The following is a 19,608-nucleotide window of genomic DNA, read 5'->3' as shown; positions in this document are numbered from 1 at the left end:
GGTGGGAAACGTTTGATTGTTGTATTTTGAAAATTTTGGACAGTATTTGAAAATCTTTCAAGCGTATAATTTGATCTGTCTAGTATACAGTAAAATCATGATACCAGTCGTTTTAAATCTGATGATGAACAGGATCGACAATTCGGTTAATTAGGTTATCTGTATTAAGGTTTTAATTCAGGCCCAACAGGTTATATTTGATTTGTTAAGTGGGCTTACATATTCATATATCCACATTTTTTGTTTGTGTTCATTGTCTAACTTGTAGTTTTAATTTTGTTAATTAACCTACATAACATGGCCCAGTTTATTTTATAACTTGAGACTGTAATATAAGGTAATACATGCGGTTCACTCATCATTTAAGTACATACTAATACTAATATAACTACCCAAAAAAAAAAAAAAAAAACCAAGAAAGAAAGACAATAGAATATCCAGCATTAGTCAATATTAATTAATATTATTAATTTTAAACATTCAACAACATACTCATAAATGGGTCTGGTTCACTAAAACACTTTACCTGCTTACTACTATTTATGATTTAATTAAAAACATTCAACAACATACTCATAAATGGGTTTGGTTCATATTGTCCCTAATAACTTATCTAATATTTGAAGTTTATAGACTTAGTTTTAGTGATACTGTACCATTTAGCGGTCAACGTTTTACATGCTTTATGCATTTTGAATATAATTGAAATTATATGTTTATTCTTTGAAACCATTCTTAAAAGTTTTTGCTCAAATAGTCAACTTTAAGAAACGAAAGTGTAAACAATGTGTCAAATCTACTAAATGAAAGACTATAAACTAAAATGTATGCATCTTCATTATTATAAAACGAAGTCAATAATGAGACTCCAAACACCAAAACATGTTCAAACATAAAAAAACACAAATTGAAACGTCGGAAACATAACCGACTATTATTAAACAAACGATAGAAATAAAATAGGAAATGTGAAGATGCATAATGAATGGATCCATATCATTAATCAACTGCCTCACTGTCTTCTGCATCACAGATGTCATCCATCTTTGCTATGTTCAAGGTTTCAAGATTTTTCGCTGCTTTGTAGGAGCCTGAACTTCCTGCATCATTTGATTCAGTTTTCCTCTTCAATGAGGCTGAAGACGGGGTCACATCAGTACCATCAGTGTTGTTTGTGGGTACCTGTTTAATTCATCAATAAGGGTACATTTTAGTGCTCAATCAAAAAAAACAATAAGTAACAGAATGTGTTCAAATTTCCTGTTTAACCCAAAATGAAGACCGCTCAACTGTTTTACATTGATTTTAATGTTGATTGTATTTTACAATTACCTTAGCATTCGGTGTATCATTCAAGTCATTATTTTGGTCCATATTCGCTTCCAACTCACTACCAATTGCAGAAATAACAGTAGGATCCTCGGTTACTTTATCAATGGTGTAGGCATCATAATCATTTTCATGATTAAAATTGGAGACACGCACTTTGAACACATACTCCTTCAACAAAAGTATCCCAATGTCATCAGGTACAACAGTTGGATTAGCCACCTAAGATGGAGGAATTAAGCCACATTATGTAGTGTAATCTAATCTATTGTTATGTCTAATTCATTCGTAAAAAAAACATACACTTTGCATCTTTGTGGACAGCCATACAATACTCTTCTTTAACATTTTAGATAGTTGTGATGCAAACACGACAAATGTTGCAGAACCAGACTTATCTGCAACCTGAATTGTCATCCTTAACCTATTCAAGTATAAATTCAAAACAGATACCGTTCATTAAAAATCAGGTCATATGTTATTATACGTACAGTTAATTCCTAAATGCATGATCCACTTACTTATGAAACACATCAGTAGTATTTCCATTATAGGTTGAGCAATAATGTACCCATTCTCCACCTGGACCCATAATCTTATTACCGACTTTTTCATGACAGTTTTTACAGGCATAGGTAAACCATCCCATCTCCGAAAATATTTTTTTAACTTCAGCCTTAGTGACACAGTAGCCATCCTGTATTTCATTATATGCATCAAATTATTTTCACTATTTGAGCTTATAAGTCTTAACTATATTTTTGAAAGTATAGCATAAGAAAGTACCTCACTTAGAAACCTTATCCCTTCAACATGTACAATAGGAACACCCTTAACCTTATATTCCTCCACGGCAGTCTTCCTATCAGTTCCAAAATCTTTGTCGGCAAACTTAGGCACATTCCCAGAATATTCATCATTTTGGTTCAAGCTGATTCAGATATATATTGCACCATATTAGTTTTTTTATATAATATGTGTCCATTTAAACTATGTAAGACAGAAGAGATTTTTTCAGTTCATTACCTTGAGATGAAATCTTTTATTGGGCCAATTGACTCGTCCGTAAAAATACAGCACCCAAAGAGCTGGTTTGATACTTGAGGTGCACCTGCTGCAATAAAGACGTGCAATTTTGTTTCACATAACTGTGTTTATATAGTTATAATATGCACATTTATTAAATTTAGTAGTATTCAATTTAACACTTTCATACCTACAAATTTTCCCAGCTTTCCATTATGTATCATGATGACTCGCGGAGTTTCATCGTTCAAATGTGCTCTTACATATTCGGCCAACTGATCCGCATGCTCTCCCCAGACTGTGCACTTTACCTGCTTACTACTGTTAAACAATGGAACTCGTTAAAAAATGTGTATGAATAAACGATAGTATTAACTAATTTTAGTTACGCAATAATGTTAATATGTGAAGTCACCTTTTATCACGCATGATAAAGTCTGTCGACTTTTGCTCTACATCCTCTTCAACCTTCACTTTCTTATTTTGTACTGAATTAATTTGTCCAACCACATCTGCATTTTCAAACATATGATTAACATATTTTTACTTTAATTATTTCATATATGTTGATGTCATATCTTGACATACTTTAAACTTTTACAGCTAAACATATGTAAATTACATACCAATAGGCTTTGTTTGAGGGAATATTCCTTTTAGCAGATCATCATAACTAACAGGATTAAAGCCAAAAGTGACTGGAGTAAATTCTTCTGTAATGGTTGCCCTGGTCAACCTTCCAAAAACAACCTTAAAGCCATGATTAACCAACTTGTATGGACCTTTATAGGGCTGCACCCCAAAATTGTCTATCCTCAGGTACTTTCCTTCAAGCACAGTTTGACTGAAAGTGTTTTCATACATGTGCTTTTTGACAGTTCCAACAATTTTGTTACCCTACAAATAAATATTTCATTCAAAACACGAAATTAGTCATTACTCAATATACATATGTAATATGTGTAAATATATGTCAAAGGATGGCAAAATGAATTCTACATATATTTACCTCGTGATCAATCAAAATCATGTCATGTGAAGCTATCTCCTTAGGATTGTTGAAGTAGGACTGTGTCCACTTCACAAACACTTTCACACAGATTACAGATCTACCTGAATGAGTGGTATCCAATTCATTTAAAGGAGTAAACACTTCTTGTTGTTCTGCCATAGCTTATACGAATATAGTTTTTGAATGTAAAGAATGATTGAAATGGTGAGTGTAATTTTGAATGGTGCCACATTGATGTGTATTTATACTGAGATTGTGTAACAGAAGATCATTTTTTATGGGAAAGATTGGTTGGGTATTTTAATTTTTAAATCATCTTTATCTGTTGTATCAATCCCTAATATGTAGGCGATTTTAGTTTTTTTTTTCCTGCTATGTTTAATTTTTCATTCAATAAGTTAAGTTTGGAGTTTTTCTTTAATTGTGCAATCTGTATCATATATAGGATGATCAATCTACATTATATTCATCCTAATTTACACCATATATAATTAAAAATATAAATTAATACAACTGGTAGTGAATGTTGAGCAACTAATATGTACTACAATTTAGGATTTATCCAGCTTTGACTTTGAAAATTATAGTCTTATTTGATTTTAATCTGTAAGTTAGTAATGTATGTATATTTTTCAAATCTTTTTTAATTTAAGTCGATACAACTTAAGTCAACTCTTTTTTATAGTGAGCAAGTTACTGGAAAATAATTGAATTATGAAGACACACAAATGTAGATTTTTTTTCACATGTTATTCTTATGTCATAGTACATAGCTTAACATGTATTGACTTAACTATCATAACATATTAATTTAGATATATTTTCACAACATATTAATGTATATATATTTATCTAATATGCCCAGTTAACTATCACAACATATTAATGTACCTATTATCAATCTAAATATTGACATGTCAATACAGACAATTGGTAAAAACATTCACCACCAGCTATGTTACTAAATGATAAGATTCCATTAGATATTATCAATCAAATTATTGTGTTTTATGACTTACAGATTACAGATTTGATTGTATGTTTTTTTGTTTGAATCGGCCATCGTGTTCTGCTGCTAATTATGACTTTGATCAGCTTGTGTTTTCCAATTGGCCCTTTACAAATCTTCATTGACCTGCACTGAATTGAAGCTTTCGTTTTTCAATCTATGTTACTCAACGAATATCTGCAATTCGATTGTCGTATGTTGTATTTAATTCAAGCTATGAAATATATAAAAGTTGTAGATACATAAATACCATGAAATGTTATTCAATATATCTTCATTGAGGAACAAATCTTCATTGACCTGTATAGTGTATACACATCTTTATTAGTTTCCGTTATTCAATCTATGTTACTAATCAGCATTGACCTACAAAACATCAATCAACCTGAATTTGACCATGAAGAACCCTATATTTATTTCCAACCAAGAACCCTATTCTGATAGATGACGAATAATAAAAACGTAATTGCTAAATCGTTTGTCCAATCTTAATTGAATTGCAGAAAAACATTTCAATTTTTAGATTTCAATCTAAGAGAGGAATCAACCATTGGATCGAATTATTTTTGTTGAATAGGTGTTTTTTATATGAACTGATGGTTTTCAAATTTGTTTACTCCGGATTTGGTCTATTTTGTTATGTTGTATACGTTTTTAGGAGGGTATTTTAGTCACTCAACAAATGAATTTGAAGAGAGAGACAAAAGTTGAGTGATCAATAGATCCAACGGTTGATTTTGAAAGTTTTCTTTTAATCTAAAGGTCCTCTTTTCTCCTTTTAAATTTTTTTGAAATTATTTAGGAAAAAATGGCTTTCTTATTATATATAATGTAGAATGTAGATTATTTAAAAAAAATACACTTACATGTATATAAAAGGGTCCATATTTATTTTTCGAACAGAGACCTTGTCCATCACTACCTTCATGATTAATAAATAATATTATTTATAGCACTTTTTATAACTTTTTCAACTAACTTTAAATCCTATTTTAACGCATAACCATCACCCTCATATCACCCCTTCCGACTATTTCTATTTTCAATCATTTTTACGTCACTGACATCCAAAAAAACCCATCAAACTTGACACGCCACACCCACAATTAAAAATAGTCTAAATCTAAAAGCTTATTATAATAACAAGTAGGGGTGTTCAAAACCGGATATCCGAAATTTCGGATATCCGAAAATTCGGATAGTGAATAGTGAATTAAATAATTTCGTTTCATTTACTATTCATATGAATAGCAAATGAATTAATTTCGATTTACTATTTTGTTATTTAGTAATATAAATACATCATATATATATATTTTATTTGACGTCTCGGTGTATATGTGTGTGACCCCGAAGTCTCAAATGAAGTTGGCCATATAGTTATATGTTGTACCTTGCACATTAATCCTATATCGACAAGAGATAATAAGATGAAGAGATAAGTTGTGATGAAGATTGAAGGTGAAATGCTTTAGATCTAGGATTTTGACTTTGGTTTACTGTAACACCCATGAGTCTATGACCCACCTGCTCCTCTATTTCAATTTTAAACTTTCATGTTAAATTTTACAATTATAAATTTCTAAATATTATTAATTATTAATATATTTTCAGATATCCGAATATCCGAAAATTTTGAAAAGTGATATCCGAAACCCGAATCTGAAAAACCGGATATCCGATTTTCGGATATCCGAAAATCCGAATATCCGATTTTTCGGATATTTTCGGATCGAATTTTTGAATTTTTTGGATTACGGATTTGGATACGGATATTATGAACACCCCTAATAACAAGCACTCACCTTTTTCGTCATTATTTTAGATTGTCTCAAAGATTTTTAAATAAATATAAATTTCATCAACCAACTACAAATCCAGTTTTAACTACTGAGTTCGTTATAAGCTTCCACACATTATACTACTCCGTATTAATAACAATCAATAAACATTCTCACAAAATTGATAGTCAAAGCAGCTCCACCACAGCAGTATTGAAAACTTCTGCCAAAACTAAATGAGAATCGAACTCGTGAATAATTTAACCATAATACAAATATTCGCTATTTGCACGACCATTTTGTAGGATCAAGTCCCTTATTGATTCAAATGTAATTTATGTACAGAAAGAAAATGTGTATGTGTTTGTGATAGTAGTAGTATGTAACAGAGGATGAGTAATAAATAATCATAGGAAAACTACTTATTTTATTGATCAGTTGATAGCTAAACTTATAGCTAGAGCAAGTACATACGTGTTCTTTAAAGTAGCACTTCACTACTAAAGTTTCACCTCAAGAACTGGATCACACATGAACGTTCAACTTCATGGCATAAGATTCGGTCAACATATTTTACTAATTCCAACTAGCTAGCTTACACTAATAATATTAAATAAAACATAAACTGACATGCTAGCTACTGACTAAGACTTAAACCAATTAAATACTAACGGAATAACAATTAAACTCATTAAACGATAACTTGTAACCATGCAAAATAACATGAAATAACCAATTAGCACCAACAATCACCACCCTAATTGGTTAATCATAGTAATGCATGTTCTTCCTCAACCAAATTAGCTTTCTTTTCACGCATAGGACATTCGTGATGGTAGTGACCAAGTTCTCCACACCCGTAACATTTCACACGGCTTTTATCCCGGATCCGTTCACCACCTTCTCAACTCTTCCCGGACCCCCGACCTTTTTCCCGGTCACGTCCATAGTCATCTTGGTTAGAACTCCCGTCGCTACAATGATTACACCCGTGTGTCTTTTCATGACTAGCTAAAAACAAACCACCTTGAATGCCCTCCATTCTATCGGTTCCTTTGATTCGTTCTTCATATGCCTTCAACCTTCCAACCGCTTCTTCAAATAACATCTCATCCAACACGAAACATTGTTCAATTGAAGCCACAATTTGGAGAAATGACATAGGCATAGAATCAAGTAACCTTTTCACCAAGTCTACCTCTTCAAGCTCATAACCTAAGCTCCTTGCTTTTGAAGCCAAACCGGTTAATTTTGTAGCAAAATCATCAACCGATTCTCCCTCTTTCATCTTCAAACTGAAGCGACCCGTCCTAATCCATAAGGACGAATACAATAATATATGATTACATCACGAGGTGCTTGACCTCTATATGATACATTTTACAAACATTGCATTCGTTTTTAAAAGACAAACTTTCTTTACATCGAAAGTTGACGGCATGCATACCATTTCATAATATATCCAACTATAAATGACTTAATAATATTCTTGATGAACTCGACGACTCGAATGCAACGTCTTTTTGAAATATGCAATGAATGACTCCATGTAATATCTTTAAAATGAGTAAATGCACAGCGAAAGATTTCTTTCATACCTGAGAATAAACATGCTTTCAAGTGTCAACCAAAAGGTTGGTGAGTTCATTAGTTTATCATCAATATTCATTTCCATCATTTTAATAAACCACAAGATTTCATATATTTAATTGTACACGTAACCCGAGCACATAATAACACGCGCAACCTGCGAATTAAAATTCATTCATATGGTGAACGCTCAATAACTGACTTAACTTTAATGCATAGAATATCCTCAAACAGAACCTCTCATCTGTATAATAATAATAATCTCGAAGTACTAAAGCATCCGTACCCCGGATGGGACTTGTCGAGGTCCATAAATCTATCTTTAGGATTCGCGTCAATTAATGGCCATACCCGTTTCCTAATTATTAGGTTACCAAGCTAAAAGGGATGATATTCAATATTCATAATCCAGCCATAGAATGTAGTTTTTGATCACTTGTGTCTATTTCATAAAACATTAGTAAAAGTATAGTGTAATGTATTTTTATATAAAAGTATCTATTTGTGAAAAAAAAAATTGATAGTTTTAGTGATAACAAAATAATAATTTTAATAAGAATGATAATAATGATAATAATGATAATAAGTTTAATAATAACAATACTATAATTATATTAATAATAATAATGATAATATTTATAATAATACTTATGTTACTATTAATAATAATAAGAATACTAAACGATAAAATTAGTGATAATAATTATATAATAATTCTTATAATAATACTAATGATAATAACAATTATAATACTTATAAGTATGGTAATAATAATAATAATACTAACTGTAACAATAATAATAATAATAATAATAATAATAATAATAATAATAATAATAATAATAATAATAATAATAATAATAATAATAATAATAATAATAATAATAATAATAATAATAATAATAATAATAATAATAATAATAAATAATAGTGAAAAACTACCTCACAAAGAGTACCAAATAAAAATATTACTGCTCACGCCCAGGCTCGGGTTCGAACCCACGACCTCCCGCTAATTGACACAATACCCTAACCATTTCCTCTGTCATGCCTTTCTGTTTTAAAACTCAACTTCTATTTATATAAACCGTATATATTTGTTGTTTTCTCAACCCAAAACTCCATTGACATCTTCACTCTACCCAATTATACAACATGGATCAAATCTCGGCCCAAGTTGTTTTATCCAAGCCTAAACGTGTAACTTAATTCACGGCCCAAGCTCTAAGGCAAATACTCGATCGATATTTGTAAGGTTTAATTGAATAAAAGGAAATCATAGTGGCAGACAACTAACAGGTACTTCATTTCATCTTTATCATCATATCCCATCGTCAATTCCTTATCTATATAAAATCATCATCATCATGATTCCACTGTACATTGTCATATTCGCCATCTTCATTATCTAAACGCTATTCATCATCTTCAACATCATCGTATCCCTGTAACTCCTATGTTCATCATCTTCTTTCGATTAACAGAATTCAAAATAGTAGCGAGCATGAGGTGGTGCTTGAGTGGTTTGGGTTGGGACTCGATCTAAACAGATAAAGAAAAGAATAGCAGTAGAAATAGTGAATATGGGTTTCGAGTAATTAGAACCCAGAAGTGAGAAGATGGTTTCAATGGGGCTGTTTGGACAGAATATTGGCGAAGGGCGACTGTGGTGGTGGTGAATGGTTTTAAAACAGAAAACAGAAGAACAGAAAGTACAGCCGTTTATCCGACATCATGGTGGTTTGTAATTGGGTTACGAATGAACTGATAGAAAAGAGACAGGAAATAGTAAACGTAGCAGCAATATTTGCTGAGATTACACGTGGGTTAGTAAACAAATAACAAGTAGCAACAATAAACAATAACACAACGGTGGTGTGTGTAGTTTTTGAATGGATTAGAGACCAATCAGTAATTGATCGAATGTAAATAGAAAAAATTAAGTGTAACAGTAGAAAGAAGAACAGATTAGTAGATGGTTTAAGCGGGATTATGGACAGAAACATGAATGAATATATGATTAACAAAGGCTGTCTGATGGTGACAGAATCAGTTACATAATAGAAAAGGTAGAGAGAGAAAAGAGAGAGAGAGAGAGAGTGGGTGTAGTATTGGTGATTATCAAGGGTTTAAATGGTGGTCAAGGTGTTGGCTGTAGGGTTGGTGAAGAAAGAAGCCAATGGTGGTTAATGATAGATGGTGGTTGTTTGTTATAATGGTAGCGGTTTTGAAGGAGTTGCAACATAGAACCGAAAATTGATAGAAGATTAAAGTAGTTAATGGGTTGTTGTTGATCTTTCAATAAGTGGGTTTTGATGGTGATCGATTGATATGGTGGAGGTCCTGGTGGTTTAAGGGATGTTAAGGTGATGACATGGACGGTGGCTTGATGATCTCTTGGCCTGGTTCAAACAGAAATATCAAAATAGAAAATGAATGTCATAAGGCTCAATGGTGGCGGTGATTATCAATGGGCATAAAGAAGAAGGAAGGTGAATAAGGTGATTTGTTGGGTTGAAGATGGTCTAGGTGATGATGTTGTATTGAAGCATTACACCGAATTTTATATAGACATATATTTGAAAATATAGTCTATATAATTAATAATAATAATAATTTAATAATAATATATCTTAATACTAGTGGATGAATGAAAACGTGTGTATGAATTGGAAAGCAAAGCAGCCATAATTATTGGCACGTAGTTACCGACAGTTTTTCACGCACTGTGTATCGTGCACTATTTGAAATTAGTGGCGGATAAAAGTTTTCGGAAAAATTCCATATTTTTAAATTAACTATATTTATTTATTTTGGTCATTATGGTATAAAATTCAATCATAAATTATTAAATAAAAATTACATTAATTATTCACTCCCATCCCCCAAGTAAAATATAAAAAGTTTTAAAATTTGACAACAACTTCTAAATATATTATTAATAAGCCTAAAATTTATAAAACTCATTTTCGTATCACCGTTTATTTTAAAATTACATAAGTTTGAATTTAACTTACTTAATATCAATCGAAACATCAAACGAGTATTACAATAAGTTAATATTTATACTTTATTTATATATAGAGATATATTTTAAATAATAATTATTATAATATCCAAATTTTATTTTATTAATTTTTAATAACAACAACATATAATACTTCAAATTATATTTCGAATTATTATTTATATATACATACACACATATCTATTTACAATTAATTGTTCGTGAATCGTCGAGATCAGTCAAAGGTCAATTGAATATATGAACATCGTTTTAAAATTTTCTAGACTCAACATTACATATTTTGCTTATCGTATCGAAATCATATAAAGATCAAGTTTAAATTTGGTCGGAAATTTCTGGGTCGTCACAGTACCTACCCGTTAAAGAAATTTCGTCACCGAAATTTGATCGAGGTCGTCATGGATAACAATAAGAATGTTTTCATGACTTATACGAGTTGAAAATTAGAGTTTTATCATCATTGAGTAATATGGATAAAACAATTCGAGTACGCGAAGAGTATAAGTGAAGCTATCACAAAAGAGTGAAATGAGTAAAATAAGATTCGTCTTGACTTTTGACGTAGTGTGACGATCGCTCCAAATCCATATGGACGAACACGTCATTCATTGATTTCATTGCGAGGTATTTAACCTCTATATGATACGTTTTGTAAACATTGCATTCTTTTGAAAAGACACACCATAAATGAATATTTAAATCAAAGGTTTTCGACATCTGATGATTTCTACATATAGACAATCACCGTATATAATAGTTTACAATAGTACTTCCGTTGACAATGCAGTCAAAATAAGGTACATGATGATGAATTGGTGAATGCAACGTTTTCTTGAAAAATATGCCATATAAGACTCCATGCACATAGCTTGTCTATCATATAAGTAAACAGCAGAAGACTTCTAGGGAACCTGAGAATAAACATGCTAACAAGTGTCAACACAAAGGTTGGTGAGTTCATAGTTTGTATGTTTCGCATAATCTGTATATAAAGATGGATCACAAGATTTCAGTTGTTTCATCCAGAAACGTTTATCAAAATATTCTACGAAATTGAGCACCCTGGTAACTAAACTTAATGTATATATAATTTGTACCCTTTGTATAATCATCTTAATAATACACGCAAACCAACGTGTACACTTCTCAAATAGCATACGTCCGTTAAAAGGCTAGTGCTCTAGCTCGGACGGGGATATCAAGCCCTATGGATCCATATACTACTACTCGCGCCCACCAGTTCTTATAACTGGCAGTTAACAGTTACCAAAGCTAAGGGATTTTCGGTTCAAACTCAGTGTAGAATTTAGTATGTACTTGTATCCATTGCGTTTAAAATAAAGTGCATGTATTCTCAGCCCAAAAATATATATTGCAAAAGCAATTAAAAAGGGATCAATGAAACTCACCTTAGCAGCACATAAAGTTGTTCATCGTAATGTGATCGAAACTCGGTATATCAAATAATCGTAGATCTCAACCTAGAGAACATATATCGGTCAATAAATGTCTATCAAGCTAGGTCAGATCATAGTGTATCACAATCCTAATGCTCGAAATTGACATACAAAAGTTATTCAAGTTGTTTCAAAAAGTCAATTTTGACAATAGTTCAACAAACGAGACATACCTTATATAAGGATTCATTTACTCGGTTGATAATATTCAAAAATCTATTTTATCAATCTCGTAAACAAGTTGTTTAAGTATTAATTGCAGATTCAAAAAGCAATTCCAATTAATGTGAATTATAATTCAGTTGACCATATCTTTTGATTCGTTCCTCGAAACTATTCGATATCTAAATGAAAAGTTATTGATTTTTCGCCAGCTTTCCGAAAACATGTATATCATATACCATTTACCCGTAATATATGTATTTAATTCGTGATTTATTATAAACTGTTTAACGACGAAATTTAGCATACAAGCAAGTATAAATTTATACACTCGAGCACTAGTATGTATACACTATTAATTTATAAAATATAAAATATAAATGCTTACGTATTAATATTGAGATTCAATATTGTAGAAAAGTACGTAGACGTAACGGAGATGATAAACACTAGGTTTGATTCATAAATATACCCCCGAACATTACCCATAATTTCCTTAGCTCTATCCCGCTCGAAAACCCATTTTGAAGGTGACACGCTCATAACCTCGTCGTAGTATTTTATGTATAATACTAATTAATAATACTAATAATAATAAGATTAATAATAATATTAATCTTAATAATAATAATAATAATAATAATAATAGTAATAATAATAATAATAATAATAATAATAATAATAATAATAATAATAATAATAATAATAATAATAATAATAATAATAATAATAATAATATAAATAAATACTTAGGAGTAATATTAAGAGTGTGAGAACTGAAATCGTGCAATTTATAGAACCTTTTCTGAAAAAGCACCCCATGCGATCGCATGGGATTTGTGCTTCAAGGCCATGCGATCGCATGGCCCTCCGATCCAGCTCACAAACTTTTAACTTTTTGTTTGTCGACATAATTTTATATAATATATATAATATATTTAATTTATATAATTAATTATATATTATATTAAATTCACATGCATAGTTGACTTGTAATTTTTGTTCCGATAAGTCGTACGTCATCACTCGACTTATGTCCCGGTTCCGGTTTTTCAAATGTCCTTTCGTACACTGAGAAAACTTGTATTTTACATTTCGTGTCACGTACCTTTGTCAAAATATAGCCTTAAATTATCCCTAAACTATACCACTCAAAGTATATCTTAAACTTTCGAGTATTTTGATCATTTACTTCTATAAATCATCGTCTCGCTATTTGTTAATATATATATAATAACAATTCGTTTTTATGACCAAGTTAATATTATATTTTATCGTATTGTTAAATATATATTTTCGATATTAATAAACACGTTTTAAAATACATATCGCAAGTTATTCATATATCTAATTCCAACAGTTGATATTCCTTATTATTGTATGTGTCCAAATTACGTTATTTAAACAAACACTTTACCATTTATTCCGAATACCGTTAAGAATGAATGATTTCCCAAATCAACGTGGACCTTACAACAGAGACCCGTAATAATATCATAATCCTTAAGGGACTCAATAATTATCTTTTAATTCAATCGTTTGGCATAATCTTTTAACTCTGTATCTAAATATATCAATCAGATAATCAAACCAATAAGTTTAATGCACAGTATCATATACTCAACACTTTGTTACGTTTTCAAGTTATGGTATATATATGTATTTATTTACCTATAATTGTTCGCGAATCGTTGAGAACAATCGAAAGGTAATTGAATAGTTCAAAAATTTTGAGATTCAACTTTACAGACTTTGCTTATCGTGTCGGAAACGTTAAAGATTAAGTTTAAATTTGGTCAAAAATTTCCGGGTCATCACAGTACCTACCCGTTAAAGAAATTTCGTCTCGAAATTTGAGTGAGGTCGTCATGGCTGACAATAAAAATGTTTTCATGACGAATATGAGTTGGTAAATAGAATTTTATCACCATTGAATAATACGGATAAAACAATCTGATTACTCGAAGCGTATAAGAGAAGTTATCGTAATAGAGTGAAATAGAGAATAGAGATTCGTCTTATCTCTTGATGTAGTAACGATTGATTACCGGAATTTAAGGAATAGAAAATCTTCATAATTTAAATAAGATTTGATTCTTCGAAATTTGAGGAAATTAGGATTTCCTTTGATTAAATGCGTAATCTGCCTCGATTGCTATGTCTGATATTTTGCTTTAAATTAACCTCTTCCGTTTCATTTATTTTCACCACTCCTATAATCTTCTTTCTTATTTCATACTTACAAAAGATTTGTGAAAATGCTTCATCTAGTTCTGATTCTTGATATTTTCTTGGCTATCATATCATTCATTCATCTTTTTCATCTGCCACCAGAGGAGGTTATTTTCTTCTACTATTACCTTGGGGTTATATTGTTTTTCATTCTCCCGTGTCTTTATATTGCTATACGCATTGATATACACGGTTTGTAATTTCGGGGTTGCTTTCGGGCTTTATATTTTCCATTATATTTCGGAGCTTCATGCTTTCGTTTTCTCATCTCGACTTTAAGTCAAGCGAATAATGGTCCAAAATTCGTAGGTATGGATTTTGAAATGAACATAATTAATGTTCTAAGAAAAAAACGGTAATGGCACAATCTGACTTGTCAAATTACCAGAATACCTCGAAAAAGACTGAATCATCAAGAAAAATATTTTCTTAATATGTTTAGAGGTTAAATAGAATGAAAGAGTTATGTAACATGGTTCATGATGAGGGTATGATCTGTGAACCTTTATCACGTTCCATTAGAAACTCAGCATGACTTACTGTAATATAATCACGTTGATCAAGTGTCATTATGTTATACTAATTCATGCTTCAGTTCCCAACACTACTTCAAACATCCATTTTTCGAATTTTTCAGATTTTAGAAACTAAAATAGTTTCTTTTATAATGTAACACAGATAGCGCGAAGAGATGAATGATTTTAGATAAGAATAATTATAAAAATATCTTTAGAAATATGGAGGATATTTATAATGGAAGATACGATGATATCTTAGAATATTTAAGATAAGATGATGATGAAAAATATTGTCCGCAAAGGTTTTAGAGTAAGGAGCAAGGTATTTGCTAAGGATTTCTGCAGACATTGAATCATTTGTATTATTTGAAGGTAGATTTCATCTTTGTGATTTATCCACAGCCTCCTTCATAGTCTGCTCAATCCATTTTCCAGTTCCAAACCTTCTCTTTTTCTTAGCTTTACCACCATACTATTATTTATCATCAAACTTTTGACTGTTAAGGTCGTTTACAGTTTTTGCTGCTTCATCAGCATTTTTCCAAAATTTGGAGGGCTAGTTCATAGTTTGAGATGTTTTTCAGAAACTTCACATTCGAAGTATGTAAGTCTAGAAGATAGACATTATATGTATATATATATATATATATCTGTTGCCGTAGAATTGCTGCGAAATTTGAAATACTGATTGCTAATTCCTGGTAGTTGGTATGACAATTATTGTTACAAGATGTGGATGAGTACATGATAGGGTTTCAATGAGTATATGGGTTTTTCGAAAGGTCAAGGATAAATGAAGTTGTTGGTAAATTTACTGCTAATGTGGTGGAACATAAAAGGTTCCCCGGTAACAAAAACGTATATACCAAAGTTTCAAGTCTGAAAGGTTGTCATTGACTGGTTGAATTTTTGATAATACAGGATACTTTGAAAAGGAACTGCAAGGTTATTTTTGGTAAAAACAATACTAAAGGATCTTTCACAGTTTTGAAGTCAAAGTATAGCTTTGAAAGATGTAGAAATCTAAGAATGATTTCACCGGTTCAGAGTTATGACTTGGATTCTGATCCGTCAATATCAGAATATGTAATTGAATTTGTATGAAAGCGATTGTATATCATTGTGAGCATTGTTAATAATTTTTTTTTAATCAAAGTTGAAGAATGTACAGTGTAACATATTAATTGTGAACTTATATATTTCCCGAGTATTACCTACCCATTAAAGATTTCACAATTAATATTTTGTACAAAAGAATTTTTATTACCGTCTTTATAAAAATATATGTATGTATATTTTCTTCAGATGTAATACATATTTAATGAGTTAATATCATATTAAGCTCATTTGATTTTTGGCTTGACTTAGAAATAAATGATCTCTAAAACATTAGAGATTACATAATCTTCGCGGAGTATCTCACTAATGAAATCAATACTTCATTATTTATTCTTATTCCTTGGTGAAGGATGTTGATGCTCGGGGAATTTTTGTGAACCTTACAAGGCACAGATGATGTTTTCTGGAAAGTTTCGAGTACATCGAAAATGAAAATGTAGAATCAATTATGTAATTGAATAATACACTTGGTTTATTAGGAAATGGAATTCATTGCGTTGAAACAGAGATTGTAGTTAACAAGGTTAAGTTGTTATCGAAGGATGTACATCATAGCACATTAATAATATGAATTTAACCGAGTAGTATTTACCCTTTTTCAATTCATACATAATAGCTTAGTACGAAAAGATTTATGATGGTTTTAAAATTTATATATATTAAATATACATAAAATTTCTTCAGGGGAAATGAGTTAATACTTCATCGGTTATTGTTGCTGGTATTTCTTGGTAAATACGGTGCGTATGACGTTGATGCTCGTGGAACAGATTGTGAAGTTGAGGTTTGCGATGCGGATGTTGTTGGTGGTGGTAATGGTACTGTTGGTGTTGTTGTCGGTGGTACTGTTGATGCCGGTGATGCTGCTGGTGTTTGTAACCTTTGCACCATATTCTCCAAAGCCACTACCCGAGCACGAAGCTCGTTGACTTCTTCTACTACACCGGGATGATTGGCGGTTCGGACGAGCGGATGAATACGATCCAGAATTTGAGATAGTATATGGTCATGACGAGATACTCTGGAAATGAGAGAGAAAATGGTGTCTCGAACAGGTTCGCCGGTAAGTGCTTCAGGTTCTTCGCCAAGAGGGCAATGTGGTGGATGGAAGGGATCGCCTTCTTCTTGTCTCCAATAATTAAGTAAGCTACGAACCCATCCCCAATTCATCCAGAATAGATGATGGCTAATTGGTTGATCCATTCCAGTTACACTGTCTTCGGAATTCAGATGAATATCCATATCGGAATAACTGTCAGAGTTTGAACTAGATACGGGATCCATCTTGTATAATTAGGGAGATGATTTTTGATATGAATTAGATTATAGAATTTAGTTTGGTATTCTTCAATACATAATTTACATATGTATATATAATACCAAATTCCATAAATCACGGAGAAATTTTCGGAAGATATCAGGAAAAGTTTACAGTAACAGATACGCTAAGATATGAATTTTGTCTATACACTATTCATGCAATCAATGCAGTAAAATGTGTCTAGACTATGAATGATAAGCAGGTAATTTCCGACAAGAAATGATAAGCAAAACTTTTAACATGCAGACCCGGTCGAAGTCCAGACTTACTAATGCATTCTAACAACTATCAGTTAGACACACTCATGCAAGACCTGGTTCACTAGGACCAACGCTCTGATACCAACTGTGACGATCGCTCCAAATCCATATGGATGAACACGTCATTCATTGATTTCATTGCGAGGTATTTGACCTCTATATGATACGTTTTGTAAACATTGCATTCTTTTGAAAAGACACACCATAAATGAATATTTAAATCAAAGGTTTTCGATATCTGATGATTTCTACATATAGACAATCACCGTATATAATAGTTTACAATAGTACTTCCGTTGACAATGCAGTCAAAATAAGGTACATGATGATGAATTGGTGATGCAACGTTTTCTTGAAAAATATGCCATATAAGACTCCATGCACATAGCTTGTCTATCATATAAGCAAACAGCAGAAGACTTCTAGGGAACCTGAGAATAAACATGCTAACAAGTGTCAACACAAAGGTTGGTGAGTTCATAGTTTGTATGTTTCGCATAATCTGTATATAAAGATGGATCACAAGATTTCAGTTGTTACATCCAGAAACGTTTATCAAAATATTCTACGAAATTGAGCACCCTGGTAACTAAACTTAATGTATATATAATTTATACCCTTTGTATAATCATCTTAATAATACACGCAAACCAACGTGTACGCTTCTCAAATAGCATACGTCCATTAAAAGGCTAGTGCTCTAGCTCGGACGGGGATATCAAGCCCTATGGATCCATATACTACTACTCGCGCCCACCAGTTCTTATAGCTGGAAGTTAACAGTTACCAAAGCTAAGGGATTTTCGGTTTAAACTCAGTGTAGAATTTAGTGTGTACTTGTATCCATTGCGTTTAAAATAAAGTGCATGTATTCTCAGCCCAAAAATATATATTGCAAAAGCAATTAAAAAGGGATCAATGAAACTCACCTTAGCAGCACATAAAGTTGTTCATCGTAATGTGACCGAAACTCGGTATATCAAATAATCGTAGATCTCAACCTAGAGAACGTATATTGGTCAATAAATGTCTATCAAGCTAGGTCAGGTCATAGTGTATCACAATCCTAATGCTCGAAATTGACATACAAAAGTTATTCAAGTTGTTTCAAAAAGTCAATTTTGACAATAGTTCAACAAACGAGACATACCTTATATAAGGATTCATTTACTCGGTTGATAATATTCAAAAATTTATTTTATCAATCTCGTAAACAAGTTGTTTAAGTATTAATTGCAGATTCAAAAAGCAATTCCAATTAATGTCAATTATAATTCAGTTGACCATATCACACGTAGTCAGGGCTGATTTCCGGAATTCAAGGGATTTAGAGAAAATCTTTGCAATAAGATTTGGTTCTTCGGTAAGTAAAGAATTTAAAATCCTCTTTGATTGAATGTGATCATCTGTCTCGATTGTTACGTCTGATTTTTCCTTTATAAATTAAACTCTTCCGTTCCATTATCCTCACCATTCCTATATTTTCTTTCTTAGTTCATATATCCAAAAGATTGTGAAAATGCTTAATCCAGTTCTAATCCTTGATATTTTTCTAATTATCATTTCTGTCATCCTCCTTTTCAATCTTCCACCAGAAAAATCTGTTTACTTCTACTATTACCTTGGGTGATATTATTCTTAATTATACCGTGTCTTTATATTGCTATTTGTATTAATATCCACAGTTTGTAACCTCCGTGTTATTATTGGGCTTTATATTTTCTCTTATATTTCGGAGCTCTTTGCCTTTTTATTCCCTTCTCG

The 19,608-nt window shown here is 31.4% G+C and overlaps 1 protein-coding gene across 1 annotated transcript; it reads right to left on the bottom strand.

Annotated features, from left to right (window-relative positions):
• Positions 1 to 999: 999 nt before the first annotated feature.
• LOC139888238 (uncharacterized) lies at positions 1,000 to 3,526 on the bottom strand. The gene is made up of 10 exons (XM_071871262.1): positions 3,365 to 3,526; positions 2,982 to 3,252; positions 2,771 to 2,867; positions 2,546 to 2,676; positions 2,356 to 2,443; positions 2,116 to 2,260; positions 1,851 to 2,026; positions 1,633 to 1,753; positions 1,333 to 1,551; positions 1,000 to 1,182 (listed from the first exon to the last, which is right to left on the bottom strand). Exons 1-10 carry the CDS (start codon positions 3,524 to 3,526, stop codon positions 1,000 to 1,002), a joined length of 1,593 nt encoding a protein of 530 aa, XP_071727363.1.
• Between the last annotated feature and the right edge of the window lie 16,082 nt (positions 3,527 to 19,608).

This window comes from Rutidosis leptorrhynchoides, chromosome 1, assembly GCF_046630445.1.
Source record: "Rutidosis leptorrhynchoides isolate AG116_Rl617_1_P2 chromosome 1, CSIRO_AGI_Rlap_v1, whole genome shotgun sequence".
Lineage (NCBI taxonomy): Eukaryota > Viridiplantae > Streptophyta > Magnoliopsida > Asterales > Asteraceae > Rutidosis > Rutidosis leptorrhynchoides.
This window is presented reverse-complemented; position numbering and strand designations above follow the sequence as displayed.